Genomic DNA, 23,809 nt, shown 5'->3' with positions numbered 1-23,809 from the left:
GTTCTATTATCTAGCAATTAGTTTTTCCATGAGCAAATATTTGAATCCAAAATTTTAAAAGACCCATAAGCATACCCAAACTAGTTATTTACCTTATCATTCTACAAATACTACATATAGTGTGTCGACTTCCGGTCGAAGTGCAGAACAGAAAAACGTCCTCGTGTTCTTTTGTCAATAAAAAATAAAACTACCAAGCAACTTGATGTGCGCTTGACTAAGTACCAAAATTAAATAAAATGGTAATTCGTGCAACAAGTTCTCACGTATTGTAACGTTTAAATATAAGAATTCATTAACAAAAAAAGGAGCAGATCAATATCTATTCTTAATTTGTTATGTTCAAGTGCAAATATTAAAAATATTAGACAATGAGCAAATAAGGTTTAAATACATGTTTTCCACCAATTTTAGCCTTGAGGAAACTTTGTATAAACGATAATGCAGCATTTCTTCCTAAATTATTATTATTATAATCACTTTTGGTATCTTCTTCAGCAGCTAAAACGTATTTGTATTAGCCTGACAATTTCGGAATCGAGAATGTACTGCATTGTCAAATTTTATCGTCAAGCTGAAAGTCGATGTCTTTGTTGTCAGTAATGCTAATAATTTTAGTATCCCCCCTCCCCCCTGCCAGGGTTCCTTAAGGTTTTTTAGAAAACCTATGAAATGTTACTTCATATTTTAATTTAAAAAACTTATATATATATATATATATATATATATATATATATATATATATATATATATATATATATATATATATATATATATATATATATATATATATATATATATATATATATATATACTTGCTTGAAATCTGATAATTTGCGTAATCATTACCCTTTTTGTAGTGAAGTGTCAAAATATTTTATTTTCATAGAGCTTGTTCAGTCGTATTTTACACCGCTGTGTTCTCGAAAATGCAAATTGGGTAGCAAAACGGAAGAGCCTACTTTATTTCAATAAGACGAAGCGTAATTTTGTATTTTGATAAAAACTGCTACACACACACACAACGGAGTACGTCATCTTTTTTTAAACAACAAAACAGATTATCTATCATTCAAGAAGACTAAAACAGCAAGCCGTGTAGTCCACAGTAAAGAGAGTTAAATTTATTTTGAAAACTTTAGGCACTTGAGTTTCAACTCAGGAAATCTAGTGAGAAAGATAATAGGATGTGACGAGAAAAGGACTTAGCTTTGGTGTCAGTTAACGATTTCATGTATACTAATTGGTGTTTTCAATAATCAAAGAAATTTCATCAAAATAGTCTTAATATTTATTTTTTTAAGAAAACAAGAGTTTGAAAATTCGAATAAGAAAAGTTAATTTAACTTGAGCATTTTTAAGTATTAGGCTGAGTATGACAACTGCTATTTATGTCTTCAAAATAATACATTATCACTCGAATTAAAACATCGAATTTTTTTTTTTTTTTTTTTTTGCACAAAAGTAACAGACAACAGAAAAAATACTTCAGAATTACAAATCATTACAAATCACGTCATTTTCCCAGTCCAGTTAGCATCCAACCAGGATCGTACATAGGTTTTTGTCTTCCTCCCAAAAAGGTATGCTTATTACCAATTCTATACCCATCTGTATGGCCATCAGATATGCTACTATACCTACGCATTGCATCTTCTTTTTTGATAGCTTCTTTTGCGTCTGCAATCCCATCCTTAATTGCATTAAAGAATTCCAAGTTTACTAAAGTCGATATACCTAATAGGGGATTTATATCACTGCCTGTAGAATCAATGCTGTAAGAATAAATTCGATCTTTCCGGTGAGGTCGTTTCCCTAAACCTATGAACTTCCATCCAGGATCATATTTGGGCCTGGAATCGGATTTTTTCAAGTGGCCATGAAACTGTCTGCCGTCATCTTCATAAAAAATATCTTCGATGTTCGGATTTTTGTTGAGCCGAAGATAACCATGGTAGTCATATAAGGCGTTGAAGTCTTCCTTTATACGTGGATCCATCTGGTAATTTTCTGTTTCTGGATTAAGGTATGAATCATGCAACCAATTATCTGAGTAACTTTTGCGTTCATATCCGCTGCCTAGTAAAAAACAGAAAAAATTAAAATTAAAATTTAGAGTTACATTATGTAAAAAATACAATAAATATGTTTCAATTAATTACTCTCGTTAATCCGACTTCCTTAGCTCGAATTATCTATACTGATTTAGTGTAAAAAAAAGAATACTCAGTGAATTATATCAGAAACTTTTTATTTCTATTTGAGCGAAAAAATGCAATTATTTAAAAACTGTTGAAAATACTATGTAAAACTACTTAAAATTCGATTAAGTGATCTTGTAAAACAAATCAACTTGATGTAATGTCAGGAGTAGATACAAATAGTTGGAAAAAGTTAAATGTTACAATAAAGTACCGTAATCTCGGGTTACTTTGGCCCTTGAGTCCTTTTCTTTGGCCCAAATCGAGAAAAAGATACAACGTTCTCTGTCAACCATCAGAAAACAATTTTAAAACATATTTTGACAGAATCCGCTAGAGAGCAACCCCAAGCACTTAGTAATGTATATTAAGCATTTCCATTGCTCTGCTCAAGAAGCAACACTAGTTGTTCTTCATTCCTAGCGCTGAGATGTGTCTTTATATTCTCTCAAACTTTTACATGCAAGTTGTTTGTCAAGTTCCTATTTATGAGCAATATTTTATACTTTTTTTAGTAGTATAATAGGACTTATCATTTCTGTTTGGTTTTTATTTAAAAATTTCGTAATAAAAATATCTCCTAGCCTAAAAATGACGATCTATTTTGGCCCAGCATAAAAACTTGAAAAAAATCAGTCAGAGGTCTAGAAAATAAAAGAAAAGCTAATAGTAAAACTCTAAACAGGAAAAATACAAGGAAAAAAACCTGAATTCTCAGCAATGGATACAGAGAGAATGCAACAAAACATTTAAAAAAAAAAAATCTTAACCATTAATGAAAATGCTTTGAAATTACTGAAAAACGTAATTAAAGCTGAAAAAAAAGCGAACTTAAAAATCGAGATCTACATACAATTTCGTTTCTCAATCGATTTATTTTAAAATTGAAGGCATAACTGACTGTTGTTTTGGGGTTTTAAACAATAAATTTCATCGCCTTGCAGACACTAAGCCAATGAGGTGGCAAATGGTATTGATGAAATTAATTTTACTTTAAAATATGATTGCGAATCGTGTGTTATCAGATTACACAAACAATTTTCGGCAGAAAACAATGATTTGTCGATATTTAAAAATTCCGAGAAATGTTTCTTCTTCTGAACAAAATACATTTGCCTTTTAGAATAATCTCGTAGGATTCAATTTCAGGCAATTCATTTCTTAAAAAGAAAATAAAGAAAACTGTTTTAGAGAAATGCATTTTTTTTTTTCTTTTAGACATGATTTCCAAATATATCTGTTACGAATATTTTCTTGGGAACGTAAATAAATATCAATAAGAAAATGCTTTTAAGATTCTGAGATATCGATGCGATAATATCTACTTTAATATGATAGTCAAACTTTTGTTTGCATTTTAGTTTGTTGGGGATCGAGCATTCCTTTATTGAATAAATGTTCAAAATATCATATTTGGTTAGAGATTTGAAAATTGAAACTAAATAGGATTTTGAGAATTGAACAGATCGATGGTTAAAATCAAATATTTTGAATTCTAGAATTTGCATAACATTCCAACAACCTCGTGAAGTTGGATTAAATTGCGAATTGAAATGGTTTTTTGTTTACTTATAGTTAAAAATATAAGGTATTAAAATATATTTAAACGGAATAAAATGACCAAAACTAGGTAAAGCATAAAAGTAGAATCAATTTTGCATAAATTTATTGTTAAGAGCAAAGTAATATATCGGATAAATGAGTACTATAATAAAAAAATACGATCATTTCTAAAAGTTAGTAATACCGATATGTGGGTTTGTGTGCCGGTCACTACTAATAACTTAGGAGGAAATAACCTGATTCAGAAAAAGAAAAGAAATAATAATTTGAATTTTGACATCTTGAATTCAAATTATGTTTTTCGCAATCACGAGTGTGTGTATGTAGGCGTGTGCGTTGGTGTGTGGAGGTTATGTGTGTTGTGTGTAGGGGTATATGTATGTGTGTGTAGGCATGTATGTTTGTGTCTGTGTGCTGGCATAAATGTGTGGGTAGTTGTGTATATGAATGTGTGTGGGGGGTATGTGTATGTGTGTGTAGGCATATGTGTTTGTGTCTGTGTGCAGGCATGAATGTGTGGGTAGTTGTGTGTATGTGTGTGTGTGTATGTTTGTGTGTGTGTGTATGTTTGTGTGTGTGTGTGTATGTTTGTGTGTGTGTGTGTGTGTGTATGTGTGCGTGTAGTTGTGTATGTATGCGCGTGTGTGTAGGACATGGATGCAACCTGGAGACGGCTTTCGCTATAGGAGCAGCATCGTGAGGACCCGGTCGACGGTGATGGTGCACAGGGTGGCGGTGGGAAAATAAAATCAAAGGACATCAAAACAGTCAAGTGAGAGCAATAAGCAATCGTGATTGCTCAAAAAGAAAAATTCAAGAGCTTTTTCAGAAACAAAATTTTTTATCAGATCACATCAGTCTAGCATTCCATTTTTTATCTTTTCACGTCGATATTTTTGTTCTTAATTGAGGTATCGAGCGCACAGAAAAAAAAAAAAAAAAAAGCAAGAAAATTGCAGCAAACTTTATCAGAAAAACTCTTCCAAGTAGAATGTGTGCTTGAAAATGTTTTCTGATTTGATTATTTTAAGGCTGTTTTCGTGCAGTTCAGAAAATATTAAACATTATTTTCGGAAAGGAAAGATAAATAATTACAAACTTTTGTGCTAAAAGGAAAAATACAATCAACGACGTTTATAATTCACCAAGGAATACATGCTTGAAATTTTGTAAATTTGTACTTTTAAAAGTCTTTTCTTACGTTTTTGTAATATCTAACGTTTGTAATTCTAATCTTTTTATCATAAACACCAATAACGCTAGAGAAAAAACTTTTTCACAAAAAGACTTGAAAAGGTGCTGAGATATTTTTAGTTTTTTTTTGTTCCTGAAGTAAACAAAAATTGAGCCGGAAAAAAAACTTCTTCATGAACGTGATTTTGGTGAAAAAACTGCGGGTTTCTTTTATCGAAATAGAATAGTTAAAATCTTTTAATTTGCGTTCTACTTTAAAGAGCTATGATTATTATTATTATTGCTTATTGTTTGAAAAAACGTATCATAGTAAGCAGTTGGGTTGTTTCCTTCTGCTAAAGGAAACCATTTTGATGGTTGAAACACAAGATAAACACAATAAATAAATAAATAAATAAATAAATAAATAAACTAAGCACGAAAAAAAAAATTGCGTAATTAATTGGTTAAGGGGGTCCGGGACACAAAAATCGTCAAATTTTGCAATTTTTTTTTATCATGTGAAAAATTACTCCGTTTTTTTCTGCTTAAATTTACGTTTGAATCTTGTTTCTATTTTAAATAGAACAAAAGATATAATTATTTTTGTTGCATGCACCTAAGTAATGTGTACTTAACTTTAAAACTTTAAACGCGTTTTTCTCCATGATGCAATTTTTCCCGATTTCTTGCATTCAAACTCTTATAAGTCAGGAACCGATGAAGATAAAGTAATGAAACTTGGAGCATATCTTTTACAAACAGTTTACTTTAATTTTTATTCGACGAATTTGAAAAAAACGTTTATTGCAAAAATTATGATTTTTAAAAAAAAAGTATCTTCAAATTTTTTAAAATTTTTCTTCAAATATTTTTTATTTTTTATTGAATCAATATTTTTAAAATCGCCGAATAAAAATTAAAGCTTAGATATTTGTGCGTAATTTATTTTTAAAAAAATTGAAAATTGATGAAGAATATTTTGAGTTATAGCAATTTAAAGCGACCCCATTTTTTTTAAAGAACTAATTAAATTTAAATGAAATTTTTTTTTTTTCATATTTATGTTATGATTTTGCTTATCAAATAAATGGTGAATCAGTGCAAAAAATTTCAAAACTCTAAAGTATATAATAAAAAAATTTTCAAAATGTGTCCCGGACCCCCTTAAAACCATTTAAAACTGCAGCTTCCGGAAAAGGGGTGGAGTTATCAGTGAAGTCAGAAATCAAGATCGCGCGGCACACCAGCGACACCTACCTTGATATTTGCTGGATTTCTTAAACTGTACAAGATCGAAATCATAATTTTTAAGTGTTAGCAAATTAGCTAGAATTTCGGTTTTCACAACATATTTTTTCCTCTAGTGGGTAATATCCCACTAGATGGCTCTCCTTCTCCCCTTTTTCCGAATTACGATGAGAGTTTATATTTTAGTTCCGAGAAAAATAGACGTAAGAAGGTTGCAGTTTGTAAACTGTGTGCAAAGTTTCGTCTATTAAATAAGAACGGATTAATTTTAGTCAAGTAGATGTTCTCAGCGCAGATGTTCTAGCCGAAAATTCAGATAACAAATTCTAATTTTATTTTATTTTATTGATGTTTTTCGAAAACGAAAATTATGATGTCATAATTGACTTTCGACAACGTTTCTCTATACTATATTAAATTTCTTAAAAAAGTATTTTCTCTGAATAACTGCAATTTAAAAATGGAATTTTATTTTAGACTCTGTTACTATGATAAGGGAAACGTTTTATATATGCATAGGAGAATAGATGTTGATTTGTGTATGTGTATCCACAGTTCAAGTCGGATCTTTGCCAAATTTGACACAGAAATCTTTTAATTCTCAGGAATTCACATAGGGGTTTCTTCACCCCTTATGGAATTTTTGCCAGAAAATCCGTGAAACGGAGTGTTCACGCCTAATTAATAGGAATGACTAAGTTTTTGGAATTTAAAAAAAAAAGTCTAAGAGGACTAAATTTAAATCTTGAGTCAAAATTGCTCTTTTTTATGCGTTGGACTTTTTTTTCTTTTATTCAAGTCTGATTGTAGAACATGCGTCATTCCGCACAACATTTATTTTCGAGGTAAACCATACAACGCAGCTGTTTCTTAATAATTACACAGTAATATATACACATATTTTTGCCAAGGAATTTTTAAAAATAACCAAGGAATTTTTGAAGGGTTTTCGAAACAGAAAACTAGATAATAGAGAGAGTAATATGATAATATGATTGAAGTGAAAAACCAACGTAAATAAAGCACAAATTTTTGAAGAAAATACAGCATATAGCTATTTCAAGGCTACACTAGAGTCTCTTCATCAGTGCAAGAAGCTCACCAACACAACTGAAAGTCGAGAGAGAACTTGTTCGGTTCTCTCTCGCGAGTCGCGGTCTTTCGATTGTGTTGGTGAGCTTCTTGCACTGATGAAGAGGCTCCATTGTAGCCTTGAAATAGCTACATGCTGTATTTTCTTCAAAAAATTTGTGCTTTATTTACGTTGGTTTTTCACTTCAATCATATTGTAGCACAAAGCTTATATGATATTTTTTCATTTAAATGAATCGTGTTCAATTAAAGTTCGAAAATGATTCTTCTACACTCTGAAATTTTAACGATTTATCACCTTTGGTTATATTTTTTATATGCCAGTACGCATAAGTTACATAAAATGCGTGGCAAAAATGAAGATGTTACATCAATTACATCATTGTTTTTTTCTTTTCAAATTTTTGAGACATACCACTATCATCTCCGGTGAGCGATCTAGTCTTATTGAGCCCTACATGACCTTCTTTTGAAATGTAAAGGTTTTGTAATCCTTCACTCTAATTATTGATTTGCTTAGGGGACACTAATCGAGAGAGGGACTTCCCGCATGAAGGTCAAAAACCGAAATCTAGGCTTTCGATCAATCTTACTGGCATTGTCACCCCTATTGAGAAGATCGCAAAACCCGTATGAGTTTCCTCTTTGTCATCTTCCATTTTTCTAGGAACCAGGAATTTATTTTTTCTCTTTTCCATGTAGCTAAAGAAATATTGTTAGAAATGAGAGCAATTAAAGATTAGAAAAAATTCATGCACTCTATTTCTCGTAAAAATAAGTTTCACAATATTGGTAAACAAAACTGGCATTAGACTTTAGTTAAGAGTATGTTTGTATTAATTTCAACTTAACACGATATTAATTACAAAAAAAAAATCATTGTTGTTTTTAAATGTTTTAGTGAAAAATACTGAGAAACTTCGACAATAAATTCTGATAAAGTTGTCTTTGCTGCATAATAGTGATGTAATCGAAACAATAATATTTATTATTTTCGGTTCAATGCATGCTGTAGCTATTCAACGGTTGTAGTGAATAAATATTTAGGAAGAAGAATCATGACAACTGTTTTTTTTTAAATACATAGCTGAAGCACATAAGCAGTAAATTTAAAACATAAAAATGGTTTGCATTTTTTTTTTTTTTTTATAAATTGCAACAAACATGAAGAAAAAAGAAAAACGCTTTTAAGTTCTAAAAAATAGGGATTTATTTTGTAAAATATATTACGGTAGTTAAGTACAGTAGAACCTCTATTATCCTCAGGCCCCATACCTAAATTTTTGGAGGGAGGGAATTCTCAATTTGCGGCATGAAACTCCGAAATTCTACCGAATGTAACAAAAAGAAAAAAAAAGTGCATGCATCTAATGAGATGATACCCTAGGTCTCATAAAAAAACATGAAAAGTAATTGCAATATTGCAATACTGCCTCAAAATTTCCTGAATCATCAGTGAAACTTTTCCAAATAAGGACGTTTTGGGAAGTCACAGCGACCTCCCATCGGAATCCTCCTGTTTATCTCAAGCAATGAAGACTGACCAGTTTCAGAACTTCGAAAGTTTTTGATAAACAAAAATGCTCCAATTTATATCCTAATTAATACGGATTTATTTTGTTACATATGAAGAAGTAAGAAGCAAAGGGATGTAAGTGGCAAAATTAAAAATTTGGAGATAACCAGTACAAATGATAGGTGAACTGTTTTAGGTTAAGTGAGATAGGTGAACTCCTCTGTTTTGGGACAAGAGATGGTACTAGTAGCCCTGGTAGGTGCTGCTGTACAGCACACTGTTAAAAATTTTCCGGAAAATTTACGGTAATTGTTACTGGCATCCATGTTGCCAGTAACTATTACCGTAAAAATCAAATGTTACTGTAAAATTTTACGGTTTCCGCGGTAGGCCACATCAACCAGTTGGCGCTGGGATCGCTTATTTCTCCGGTATAAATTACCGTAAAAATCAGCGATGCGTCGGCGATGCAATTTTACAGTAACAATTACCAGAAAATCTTCCTGAATTTTTAACAGTGCATGATTTCTAAAAAAAAAAAAAAATAATGAAAGCCTATCTAAGGTCTGAACTTTAAAAACTCTTTACTCGAAATTTTATAATGTCCACTTACATAAATTTGCTCTTCAGTGCCTCATATCATCAAAAGTGATTTCTAACGAGCAAATTGATATCAAATTCGAAAAACAATAAATGAGTAGGTACTTCAGTAGAGCCTCACAATAAGGAACACTGCGGACATTTTGTTCCTTAAACGGAGGTGTTCTTCCTCGGAGATAGTATATGAGTCGAGGCATGCATTAGTCTATTAGCTTAGTTTAGTTTAATATTTAAAAAAAAATTCACACAATATTGGACCTTAAATACTAAATTGTTCTACACATACTTAATGATCATTAAAAAATGAAAATTTTGGCAAATTTAGAAAGCGCAACTTTTTGTAACTACATGAAATCTACTAGTAAATAATCTACTACATGGGGTTTTTATAATATGCAATTTTTTGCAAGCAATATATTGCAAATCATAATGACAAAGGACACTTTTCAAGCTTTGCGTAGAAAGCTTGTTTAGAGTCAAGCACTATCTTTTAACGCTTAACCCAGGGCATTCACATAAATAGGTTTCAGAAAGTATTTTAGAATGCATATTTTTTTTTTCTTTTAGTTTACTTCTTAAACTAATATTTTGTCTGTTAGGTTTTGGACAAAAATTTTGCCTTAGATTTTACTAAATTCAGTATTTCTTATCCGTTTATAAAAACATGTATTTTCTCCACGAATGTCTCTTAAACAGTGTGTCCTTTTATCGGTACTATTGTAGTACCCATTTTTGCATACGTATCTTGTTTCTACATCGAATTTTGCGATTGAAATTCTTTTTACGTGTATGTTAGAAATCTTGAAAAATATCATTTTTAATCTCGATTTACAATGTATTGCTTTGTAAATTGCATGCTATAAAAACTCCATGGAATCGATTATTTCTTTTAAATGTAAAGTACAAACATTGAGCCAACTAAATTTTTGCTAAAAATTTCAATTGACACTTAGGTGTTCTAGTGGCGATAACGACAAAGTGAAATTAAAAACTTTTCGAAAGGGCTCTATCAACGGCCTCGCATTATGTAAAAGTTCTAGTTTAGCTATTTTTACAGATTCAGATTCAAAACTCTTCGTTGGGGGCACATGATTCTGTAATTCTCTTCAGAAGAATCGTTTGTGCTGAACTTGTACAATTAAATACTAGACAAAATGACTAGATTCAAAATGTTTCTAGGAAAAAGTTAATATTCATTGAATCATTGTGCCTAAAAATTTGAAGGAATGAATTTGATATCATTATTATACTAAGAATTCGTTTTTTAAACATAAGAGAGGCATAATATGGTTTTTGAAATCAGTTTTAATTGTTAAAATTATCTATTTGAACTAGCATTCAGCCTAAAGGGTCAATAGAGAAAAATATTTATCTAATGGTTAGATTTTGGTATGTATGCAAGTAGGCTCGTTTAGTTCTTGACCAAAGCCTCATCTTATTAAAGCCCTTTCTTTAACCAAATCCAAATTTTAATATTCATTTTAATAAATTATAAATACAGCCTTCCTCATAATTATTTAAAACGTGCATAAAAGTTTGACTAAATGTTTGCTTTAGGCATCACCTTGGGAGATCCTCTAATTGCACAAAAATCTAATTGACAAACATTACGTCATTTCTAAAGGAAAAAGGGGAATTACTTTTAATCACATAGTTAGCTTAATGTAATCAATGCTACTTTGGTTAAATTTATTTTGTAATGATAAGTATGTGTGTGCCATTTTGACTATTAGTATTTCAGCTTGTTGGGTATAAAACTAAGTTAACGCATGCAATTGGACGTTGTCCAAGCTTTCAAGAATTGTTTCTCTGCATCATAGATCAAAATAGACATCAGTAACGTAAAGCACAATACTAGCAGCACTGAAAATAGTATTATAAACGAATTGCAAATAAGTTGACATGAATATGAAGTACGTTCTCTAAATTTTAAAAGAAATTATATAACTTTATAAAATAATAATAAGTTCATAAATTCATTAGATTCATAAATTCACTAAAGTCATTTCCTTTTATTTCCAGACACATCTGAAAATGAAATTCCGTAAGTAACGGAAGAAAAACTTACCACTTCAGAGAAAATATTTTGAGCTGAAGTAAATACAGGAATGATTTACAGTCAAGTCAGGTAAAGTTGGTTGATAAGAGGGTAATTTAATTATGAGCTTGAGGTGTCTACAGACTATTCATTAAAAAGTGTTCTATATGAATCCGCCTAATTGCATTACAAACGAGTGGTGATCCATTTAAATCGTTATGAAATTAATAAATATGTCGGAATGTGAAGGTGTTCGGAGCGTAAAACTGCCAACGTCAATTTTCGTATGACTATGTATTTTAAATTCTCCCATCATAATGAATAACTTTTAAAAAGCAAGCACCAAATGCAGTTTTATCTACTTTGAATTAAAATGCCAGGATATGAAAGATTTTTTTTTCCTTGTTTTTCTTATGCTGCAAATGAATAAATAAGTAAATGGTCTCATTTTCAGAGCCGTGTCCAAGGGGAGGGTTTTAGGGGTTAAACCCCTCCCATTGAAAGAAAAAAAATCAACGAATCATTAAACGATTTTCCAAAATGTATTTTAAGTTTTAATTAATTTTAGAGTTAAACTCTGATACAGTATTCACCCTCTTTAATATTTCCACATGTTTAACAATTAGCATTTTCCTCAATTGTAGGATTCCCAAGAACCTTCGCTTCTAAGTACTTGAAAAAAATTAGTCGTTTCACACATTAGAAAAGTGTTTCTATGCGAAACAGCAATTTCTTTTAAATAAAATTTTTATTTTCATTAAATTCCTGTTCAATGTTATTTGATGGAAAAACAAAAGAAAAAAAAAGAAAGAAAGAAACTAGCATTAGGTGGCATAAAAGAAATATGTGTGCTTTTACAAAATGTTCAACTGTACAAATAAGATTTCATTAACAAAAAAAAAAAAAAAACATAAAACGTATATAAAAAAAAAAAAAAAAAAAGCCTAGTTATTGAACTAAAATGAACTATTCAACACGCGTAGTTAGTTTTCCTTAGACAACGAAATTTACAAAGGCAAAAAGTTTCAACCCCTCCCTTTATGAAATCCTGGACACGGGCCTACTCATTTTTATGAATGTTAAGGAAAAGTGAATCCTAAAATAAATTCCATACTCATTTAATTTTCCGTGTAATTAATGTCCTCTTGTATGCAGCTCTGCATACATGTTTTGGATCTGGCTAGTCTCAGAGATAGAAAATGTAAGTACATTTCGCGTCAAAACAGTTAGTGAACCAAAATGATGTATAATCGTAAAACGCAGAAACAATCTCTACCAAGGATTTAAGCTATTAGAGAATCGAAATAATTCCTTCACTTTCACGATTATCTTGCTTCATATATAGCTCAATTAAAATCGGTGCTTAAGGTTTCTATTTGATGTAGGTTAACGGCTTCTAGCAGTCATAGCACTGGTCTCTACTACTGTCTCTATCGCCGCCTTTTACTCAAGTTTTTAATAATTATGCCTGTAATCCTTTGAACTGACTTTTTAGCTTATCATAATTTTTAAGTTTTCATTTTTAGCAGTGTCTATAAGAGTTTTGTTTTGAACATTCACTTAAGGGTTTGAATTTATTATTTGGTTTAAAGCGTATCATATGAAGTAGTGAAGAGCAAAGGGATGTAAGTGCACTGTTAAACATTCAGGAAGATTTTCTGGTAATTGTTACTGTAAAATGGCGGACTTAACGCATCGCTGATATTTACGGTAATTTATGCCGGAGAAGTAAGCGATCCCAGCGCCAATTGGTTGCTGTGGCCTACCGAGGAAACCGTAAAATTTTACAGTAACATTTGATTTTTACGGTAATAGTTACTGGCAACATGGATGCCAGTAACAATTACCGTAAATTTTCCGGAAAATTTTTAACAGTGTGGACATTTTCAAGTTTTGAGCAAAACGAGTTTAAAGATAAAGTCCTAGGTAGACTTTAATTGAAAAGTTTTCTAAATCATGCTATATAACAGCACCTACAGCAGATACCAAGACAGAGTAGAGGTTCATCTACCCTTTGTACTGGTTATCTCCAAATTTTTAATTTTGCCTCTTACATCCTTTTGCTTCTCACTGCCTCATATATGAATCACCTTTTATTTTTCCTAAATAGATACAGCCGTTTCTAAGTAGCAACAAACCATAATAATTATACTTAAAATACACCGCCAGCTCAGTTATTCCATCCGAGGACTGCAGTTTCGTGCTTTTTAACACTCATCAGCCCGGAATAGGAATCACATGAGCTGGAGGCGAAAAATCTCTTAAGGGAGCCAAGAGAGCCAAACAAACAGGTAGCTAATGCAGAATTAGCAAACCAGATGAGTGACCGCAGCAATGGTGCGGTTCAACTCAAAGATTGATGGCAAAGCTAAGGTATTTTGTAGTAAGTTACCGCCCTAAAGCCAGGGCTAAGGCAGAAATACTTAAAATACACCGCCAGCTCAGTTATTCCATCCGAGGACTGCAGTTTCGTGCTTAACTTACTGCAAAATACCTTAGCTTTGCCATCAACCTTTGAGTTGAACCGCACCATTGCTGCAGTCGCTCATCTGGTTTGCTAATTCTGCATTAGCTACCAGTTTGTTTGGCTCTCTTGGCTCCCTTAAGAGATTTTTCGCCTCCAGCTCATGTGATTCCTATTCCGGGTTGATGAGTGCTAAAAAGCACGAAACTGCAGTCCTCGGATAACTGAGCTGGCGGTGTATTTTAAGTATTTCTGCCTTAGCCCTGGCTTTAGGGCGGTAACTTACTACAAAACATAATAAGTATATATGCAAGCAGTAAAACAACTGATAGACTGAATTTGAACCGTCATGTTCTGTTATTTTTATAACTTGTAGTTAACGCTTTCTGGTTTGTGACACTAAGTACCTTTCCGGTGAGCTTATTAAAGAAAATAAAAGTGAAAACAATACTGATCTTATCACTCCTATTGTTTACAAGAAATGAGAAAGAACGAGTCTTGTTTGACAAATAGCTCAACTCCTTCATAAAAGTGGAGAACTTTCCTGTTGGTCTCAAGCACGTGAATGCAATTTTTTTAAAAAATTTGTTCTGCATTTCTGTTGCTTCAAGCTAATATTTCGAAATCATAATTGACAATAGACGAGACCTAGCTAACATGGCATGCAAACTTTCGCAAACATTTTTTCGATATTGACTGCTGATTTTAGAAAATATCTATTTGGTACAATTAAGAAATGTTACAGTCAAAGTACTTGCCAAAAATAATTTCAAATTCAATTTTTAAAGTAACAATGATTATTTTTGGCTAAATCTTCGTTGCTTAATTTTCCACTTGGAGCAACGTAATTAAAAATTACTGAATCTAGGCTTCTTTTGGCGCAATAAGGCTGAAATATCAGTGAAAGTATTCAAGTGGGAAAGACGTCATATATATCACAGGTACATGTAAGGGAATACGGGTCAAAAATAATATGTTATTACAAAACGATAAAATTCTTGGTAGTAATTTTTTAAGTGTTAATTGAAAACTACTGATGTTTAGTGCAGTACTGATTTAGTTACACATCGTTAAGTGGTGGAGTGATGCAGAGAAAAGTACTTATTTAGTTAATATCAGCCATGATTTGATTTTCAATTTGTCAAGTGCACACGGGGCAAAGTGAAGCAGTTCATTTCGTTTATTTATTCATTCGTTTATCAAATCACTTACGTATTTGTTTACATTCCTTCATTTGATATTTCACTTACTTATTCATTCATTTATCAAATCACTTACGTATTTATTTACATTCCTTCATTTGATATTTCACTTATTTATTCATTCATTTATCAAATCACTTACGTATTTATTTACATTCCTTCATTTGATATTTCACTTTCTTATTCATTCATCCACTTATTTCCTCGTTCATTCACTATTTGATTCACTCATTTAAAAATTATCATATATTAATTAATTTGTCTATTTATTTGTTTATTGTTTCGTTATTTATTTACTCATTCGGGTGATGAAAAATATATTTAATTAATAAAACTACTTCAGTGTTTGTAAAGAAAAAAAATTATATTAATTTGAATTTTTAGCATCTTGAATTCAAATTATGTTTTTCGCAATCACGACCGTGTGTGTGTATGAATGCGCGTGTGTGTTTGTGTAGGCGTATGTATGTGGGTGCGTGTATATGTGTGCATGTATGCATGTGTGTGCGTGTTGTGTATGCAGTGCTGTGTGTACGCGCGCGTGTGTGTGTGTAGGCGTTCGTGTGTGTGTGTGTATGTAGGCATATGTGTTTGTGTCTGTGCGCAGTTATGAGTGTGTAGGCGTGTGTGTGTATGCGTGTGTGTGTGTAGGATATGGACGCAACCTGGAGACGGTTTTCGCAAGAGGAGCAGCATCGTAGGGCGGTCGACGCGACGGTGGTGCTGGTAGGAAAATAAAATCAGCGTAACATCAAAAACAGTCAAGTGAGAACAATCAGTCGAGCTTTGGTGTAGCATGAGGAAAGAATAATCTGTTTTCTAACAAGTTCAGTAAATTTTGTGTTGAACGTTTTGAAGCTTATTGTGAATAAATAATACTTAGTTAAGAAAGAACAAATCGATGGCTAAGGTGGGATACCTCGTAACTCAATATTAGAGAGTATGATACGAGGTATCACACCTTAGCCATCGACATATAGAAAAATTAGCAGAATTTATTCTTTTCTGAGAATTGTATTTGTATGAACTAAAATGTTATTAAATTCTTTCGCACGTTCAAAATAAATCCAAACTTGGCGATGGGGCAAGTTTACGCGTTGACGTCGGAGCACCTTTACTCATGTTCTTACTGTGTCTTACTTAAACGTGAACCAGATACTTTTTTCACTCCAAACTGTCACAAACGTTTTTAGTATTTCCAGCTATTTAGTTTTGAAAATGACCATTTAATTTTTAATTAAGTTACACATTCGTATTTTATATAGCTCACAATCACATAGTCTCATGCCTCTTCAACTTTAACTTTATACACTCTATTCAATCTGTAATAATTTGCTTTATTATAACGATGGTAAGACATTGTGTTCAAAATACTAACAGAACCACGTTAAGTATCAAAATAAATATGCATAAACGTGCCCCATGTCCGGGGCAAGTTTACGCAACCGACTTGGACTTAAAAATAATTTTTTTGACTCTTAAAAACACAAACTGAGCAACAACTGGATATACCAATTTCGACTCCATCAACTGCTTCATAAACACGCAATGTCTAAAATTTCCTTAGTTAAAATATTAAAATTAGAAAAATCATTGAAAAAAAATCCCAGTCTACCATACTTTTATCAACTTGAAATTCGAATTTCCAAAAAATGTTTTTTCCAAATGGGTACATACGTATTGGTCAACAAGAGTTCGTTTTTATAATTATTATGATATAAAGGGGGGGGGGGGGAAGGATATGCGATAAAAAAAATCGGCTTTCCGTTTTGAAAGGGGGCGGAGGGGGGAGGGCATCGCTCCACAAAAAAAAAAATAAGAAAACATTCATCAAAATTAAAAAATACATATTTAAGTGTCCAGCAGGATGCCTAAAATTTATAATTTTCTTCAAAAAATTGATTTTTCTGTTCATTTTTTTAAAAATTAAATGTAAATTTAAATAAAGTATCAAGTTCAAAGATTATTAGCGATAGCGTTTTCAAATCAATATTTTCAAATGAATAGAAAAATAATTTACTTAAAATAAAATATTTAGTATAATAACTCCATATATTTGAGTACTATGTGGAAGACTTAATTATTGCATGAGAGCAAAACTTATATTTTACGCTTATTACCTACTTTAGTGTTTATATTTTTTTGCTTGATAATTTCTTAACATTTACCTTGCATTGAAAAAAATTTAAGAAAAAAAATATTTTTCGAAGAAAATTATAAATTTTAGGCCTATTGTAGGATACCTAAATATTTTTTAGTTTGGATAAATTTTTTTGTGGTACATGTGGGACTATAGAGGCAACGTTTTATCACTTTTGTGCTACATGTTATATTTATGTTGCAGAAAATTACATTCATTGTTGATAAAGTTATTAATCGTGACTTCTTCTTCAAATAATATTATTTAGAGATTCAAAAAACGGTAAAAAGTACTTTTTAAAAGATTTCTTGACTGATTAATTGGCAACATTTCGCCAATTATGAGTAATAGGCAAAGTGGCTGATTATGGTCGGTTACAGATTACTGCTCATTAATCGGCGTATCCGTAGTACGAAGTATTTATTAATTTCAGAAGAGACGTCAAAACCATCAAAAAGTTTTGTTTTTGTTTTTTGTTATGTTTTTGTCAGGCTGATAAAAGTATTTTATCAAGAGTTTCTTTTTTTTTTCTCCTTCATTGCTCATCGTCCAAAACTTAAACTAAGATGTAACTTTCAGGATTATTTTCCTCACACATGGAGGGGAGAAGTTTTATAAAATTATGGACCCAGTCCCTTTAAGGTCATTATTTCTCATTCACTATTTTGATTTTAAAATTTTTGTCATTTTCTTTTTTCCTTGAAAATATTCTGTGTCAGTGGCCCTCAACTGGTGGTACACGTACCTATTGGAGTGTGCGGAAATGCGTAGGAGGTGCGCTGTTAACTACCGGAAAGTATACAAATTGTGAAAAAGTTTGTGTAATATTGAGTTATCTTAAACTGAAACAAAAATTGTAATATTTTGTTAATTAATTTTTGAACACATATAGAAAAGGAATACATAGAACTAGCATACATTTCTCTGATGTGCCATCTGCGAATTACGACAACTTACTTCCGTTGAATAGGTTAAAAGAGTTTTCGAGTAGAAGTTACTGGAAGAGGATATAGTACACTGAGGTGGCAATGGTCATATATAGACACGACATCATTAGGTACATGGATGATCTAATGATGTCGTGTCGGGCACTTCTTTTTCCCGGCGAAGTTCAACAACTCAACTTGGCGTATCTCATTGAAAGCTCCTGTAGAAGTATTGAGCCACAGACCTCTTCAATTGTGAAAGCATTATAAGAGCTGGATTTAGTGTGCGAACTGACCTGATTATGCCTCATTATATTCAGACCCGTCATTTTGGGGTGAAATGACGGGCTTGATTATACCATAAATGATAGAAGGAAGTCATGTTGGCCAATGTAGGTGACCAAATCATTCGCTGGAACTGTCCAGAATGTAAGTACAGTAGGCGCCGCTTAATGTGATCACTTTGGGACAAATACAATTTGATAACAATAACCGACTGATAACAATAACCGAAAAGAATCCAGGAGACACAAAATAAGGATTTTTTTTTCCAATTAAGGTGCATTTATTTTAGCAACCTCAAATTAAAATCACAATAACTCAAATGAACGCAGTTTTAAATTATAAATAATTAAATTAACAGAATGGAAATATCTGAATTATAAAAATTTAAAGCTAACTTATGCAATTTTTAATCACATAATAATAGGTAAAGTAAAATATGACCGTTTTCCCTGACATTCGTAAACCAGTTTTAAAGCACATTCAGCTTTTCTATCTTTTCCAGCATGGTTTTGCTTGTTGTTTAAATTTTAATTTAACTTCGCTTTGTTTTCAATCTCGACACAATTCTTTAATAGTTTACAAAGCAATGGCAACAATGGAGGTCCTACATCAATGCGACTGAATTGTTTTAGGTGCAAAAGAAATTTTCTTATGGGGAGTCTGTGGTCACTGGGGGCGAAATTTCTGTAGCTTCATTCCTAGAAAAATTCTGAACTGCTATTGAAAACCTCAAAACGCTACACAGAAAGTTAGTCTCGTCAAGGTTTGCCTATGTATTTCTGTTCATTGAGGAACAAAAACGGGGAAAAAATTAAAAGTTTATGAAAAAATGATAACAATAAACGAAGACGCTGATTACAATATCCGACTTTTTTAACGCGTGTTAACATACAAGTGTTCCGGGGCTTCGTAATTCCGATAACATTAAGCGAATGATAACATTAACCGTGATCACATTAAGCGGCGCCTACTGTAAATTGCAAATGGTTGTGTTCAGCGTATTTTACTTTTCTGGTGTGCAAAATTGCACTATTAATAAGCAAAATTATTTTAGGTCACATGTCTCACATGGCAATCTACTTTACGTGGCAAGATAACTCTGAACCACATTCAATAATTCAAAATGTTCATCATCATTATTATTTCATGGATTCGCGTAATTACGCAGAACTTTAGAAGTTGATTGCAATTTTATGCTCGTAGATGCAATATTGTATTAAAATATGTTTTTTTGTAGTGCTTTCATTACGCATTTACCAGTGGCGTTCCTAGCAAGGGAGCGGTAAAGCTCGAACATTATTCCTGAACAACTCATTTTTAGTTTTGAGGTGTAACGAAAGTTTAAATTAAAAGAAAAGAATAATTTAAGAAATAGCTAAGCTATGTAAAACGTGCAAATGCTCTCGCCTCGCAGAATTGTGTGCTTGTTCTATTTCCTTTAAAATTCAATGAATCAAATGCAACTTAAGCTATACAGTCGAGCACCGGCAATGCGAACACGCTGAAATCGAATTAGTGCTAAGACGAACTACGTTTGCGATCCCCGTCCTATTGATTGTTGCTTATTATTTTTCGAATTAAACGAACTACGCATAAGAAGAGTTATTTTGCAGGTCCCCTTTAAGATCGTTTTAACGAGATACAAGGAGGGAAATTTTCAGAATTAAAATTTTTGCATTTCTTTTATAAACTCTTAAAGTCGTTTTGCGTGGGCGGCTGGTACACCAAAAAAGTGGGGGGGGGGGTCAAAGAAAGTGTGGGTGGGAGGCAGGTTAGATGAGCGGGTGCCCCTAAGCTGACTTTTTTTATGAATTGAAGTTTAACGTTATTTTTGGCTAAATGACCTCCAAGAATTTCGGGACGCGACCTAAAAAACCAGGATGGATAGCCACAGTCGAGTTCCATTTAAATCTTCACTTCACTTTTTATGAAATAATAACTTGAGGAAAATATGAAAATCACCCTCATGAAGTCACTTATTTTTTCTTTAAACACGTGAATCGATAAATTTTATAATTTTTTTATCTATCGTTAATTTTGAACTTGAAAAAAGTAGAGGGACAAAGCCCCTTTATTTTTAAAAGTGAGAGGGCAGTTGCCCCCTATGCCCGTCCGTGCGAGCCGTCTATGGGTACCACCCGGGGCAGAACCTTCCAGTTTTGACGCTATAGCAACACACAATTATTAAACGTCGATACTTTTTTATGCGTTTATAAGGGGTTGTGAGCACTGCTTATATGTCTCTATACATTATCTTTCGCACAAGCCACTCCCAAATGGCTCGTTAGGGAATTCAGAAAACACAGTTTCATCTTTTACAGTCTAAAATAACCGTAACAGAGCTGGGTGCAGTAAACCTTTCTGGAAACTGCAGTCTCTGGATGTCATTTTCACAGTTCTGCCCGAGCTCTGGCTATGAAGCGGTATATTTCAGTTTATTATCTTTCATCAAATGACAACTTTTCTCTAGGCTCCAACTATGGCTAAAAGCTAACTTCATGATGTCATTTTACTTCTTTTGCAACTTGAAAATGTACTTTCGCTTATCCAGATTTTCATTCAAAACAAACATTTTCGAGAAATTCGAAGTTTAACCCTCTATTTCCAAAACTATTAGTTCCGGCAGAAAAATATTTATATGCACTGAATGTTAAAGAATGATGCATATAAGGGGGACTTTTGTTTTTTAAGTTTTTCATATTTTAAAACTAGGTTTGTGACTCTGTGACCGAAATATCAACTCGTGTCTGTACCTAAACCTAAACGTAAAACGGTCGTAATGCATCACTCTAGTCACAGGGGGCGCAGTAGAGGGTTACGAAGTATAACGTGTGCATGAGTACACCCATCTATTTAAAAAATACACAGCTGTTTTATGAGTATAAACAAACAGAAATACCAAATGAATTACAATTCCATGTTTGTGATGAATATTGAAGAATCATTTTAAAAAATTCTGATATTACTGATCCATCCCTTTTTAAACTCTCTTAAAAACGATTTTTTTTTTTTTTTTCTTACGGAAAAGCTCCTAATTCTGCTGAAACGAACGTGCTACAATGCAAACATTGTACAAACTCATCGTTATACTACTGTCATAAGACCTTTTTCTTTTTTTCAATATAAGCATTAAAACCGTAAATGTTCTTTTGTTATATAATTTTGATGCATTTGGAAAGAAAAATAGTATACATTTTTTTTCTTTTTTTTTTTGAATTCCACCTAGATACATTGTATTAACAATCACATTAAACAAATACAGCCTCACATTTCTTTTAGAGTCAAAAACTCGTATTTATGTTTTACCTCTGACACAGAATTTAATTTTCTTAAGTTAGAAACTGATTTTTTAATTTTACTTGCATTTCTTTAGCTTGCGGCTCCCAGTCGCGAGGTAATTTAGCTGCAATAAAAATAGTTCGGGAAATTTTATGAAGATTATTTGAGGCAGTGAGAAGCAAAGGGATGCAAGTGGACATTTTCAAGTTTTGAGTAAAACGCGTTTAAAGATTAGCTCCTAGGTAGGCTTTCATTGAATTTTTTTTTTCTAAATCATGCTGTATAGCAGCACCTACCAGGGCCACTAGTACCATCTCTTGCCCCAAGACAGAGGAGAGGTTCACCTACCATGTGTACTGGTTATCTCCATTTTTTTTATTTATGCCACTAACATCCCTTTGCTTCTCACTGCCTTATTTGTAGATTAACATGCTCTTACTTTTTGCATCCATGCACTTTTTTTAGTAAAACTCAAAATTGTTTCTGGGGTCATTTTCTTGTATTTTAAATCATTATTTATTGCATAAGATTTAAAGTTATTTTTGAAAGCAAAGCATTTTCTAAAAAATGTATTAGGTGGTACACTGTCAAAAATTCAGGAAGATTTTCAGGTAATTGTTACTGTAAAATGGCAGACTTAACGCATCGCTGATTTTTACGGTAATTTATGCCCGAAAAATGAGCGATCCCAGCTCCAATTGGTTGCTGTGGCCTACCGAGGAAACCGTAAAATTTTACAGTAACATTTGATTTTTACGGTAATAGTTGCTGGCAACATGGATGCCAGTAACAATTACCGTAAATTTTCCGGAATTTTTTTTACAGTGTAGTGCAATGAAATTATTTAGTATAGAAGAATCGTAATGCTCAAGAAGTAATGAATAGAAAATTTTATTCATCATTGCGATATTAATATATACAATGCCAATTTCGCTAAAACAAATGGACGAAAAATGTAGTGAATTGGTGTTTGTAATGTTTTACTGGGTGGTTTTAAATTCTGCAGAAAAACCATATGTTCCCCATTGAAATTTTGAAATTATTTCATTTGGTACGAAAACATTGTTCACAAAATTTTATACTTTGCGGTCCCAAAAAAAAAACATTATTTACAAATGACTTGGTGCTTTTCTTTTCATTTCTTTCTTTCTTTTCTTTTCTTTTTGGGGGAGGTGGGGGGACAATAGAGTAAAAGATGAAAAATTAAAGCAAATGGATTAATCACATTTCAAAAACTATGTTACAATCCTATAATGTGCACAGTACAACATTAGTCCGATTGCACTGAAATCAGTTTATTTCTATAATAACTATTAAAATAACTAACTTTTATCTAGGAATTGAAGTACTGAAGTAGTTAAATTTTTTTTATAATTTTGCGAAAATCCGAAAATGCCCCTTTAAAATTTATTTATATTTTCTAAATTGTAACATTTTGTGTTTATGATTTATTTTTAAATATTTTCAAAAACACAAACAAATACAAATTTTCAAACGAACCCACGATGATCTGAGAGACTATTTTAAGAGTAACTAAAATAAAAAAAAGAAAACATAAAGGTTTACTTTTCGGTCTACACTTGTATTTATTAATTAAATCCTCGAAACATTTTTTTTTTTTGAATCACTCGAAAAAAGAAGTGTTTGTGTGTGTGTGTGTTTTTTTTTTCTTTTTTCTTTTTTTCTTCTTTTTTTAAGCATCCAGTACTAAACGAAGAGCTTGACGAAACAATGAATCAATAAATTCGTTTTTTTTTTTCCCACAGCATTTTATGTTAACATAAAAGTAAAAACATCCATCGAGGTAAAAATAGAAACAAATATTCGTAGGAAAATAAAAATTTTCATTTTTAAAAGACAGTCAGTCTCATTCGTCCTTATTTTAGGAGTTTAAAATCTTATTTCTATTTCGTTTTGAGACATTATTGACACTCATTTCTGAGGTAATTGGATTTTTTTTTCTTTTCAAAACATCGGCAACAAATTAAAAATACTTACCTACTGTAAAAGCAGCAAAAAAAATCTGAGAATATATTATACAAAGCATAAGTACCAGCAAAGTTGGTAGAGCACAAATGA

The 23,809-nt window shown here is 31.9% G+C and overlaps 1 protein-coding gene across 1 annotated transcript; it reads right to left on the bottom strand.

Moving 5' to 3' along the window:
• Positions 1-1,454: 1,454 nt before the first annotated feature.
• LOC129219422 (uncharacterized) lies at positions 1,455-23,809 on the bottom strand. The gene is made up of 2 exons (XM_054853820.1): positions 23,729-23,809; positions 1,455-2,079 (listed from the first exon to the last, which is right to left on the bottom strand). The coding sequence occupies exons 1-2, from the start codon at positions 23,775-23,777 to the stop codon at positions 1,517-1,519; spliced, it is 612 nt and encodes a 203-aa protein (XP_054709795.1). The 5' UTR covers positions 23,778-23,809; the 3' UTR covers positions 1,455-1,516.

Source organism: Uloborus diversus, chromosome 3 (genome assembly GCF_026930045.1).
Source record: "Uloborus diversus isolate 005 chromosome 3, Udiv.v.3.1, whole genome shotgun sequence".
Classification (NCBI taxonomy): Eukaryota; Metazoa; Arthropoda; class Arachnida; order Araneae; family Uloboridae; genus Uloborus; species Uloborus diversus.
Note: the sequence above shows the minus strand (reverse complement) of the source record. Positions and strands in the feature narration are given on the sequence as shown.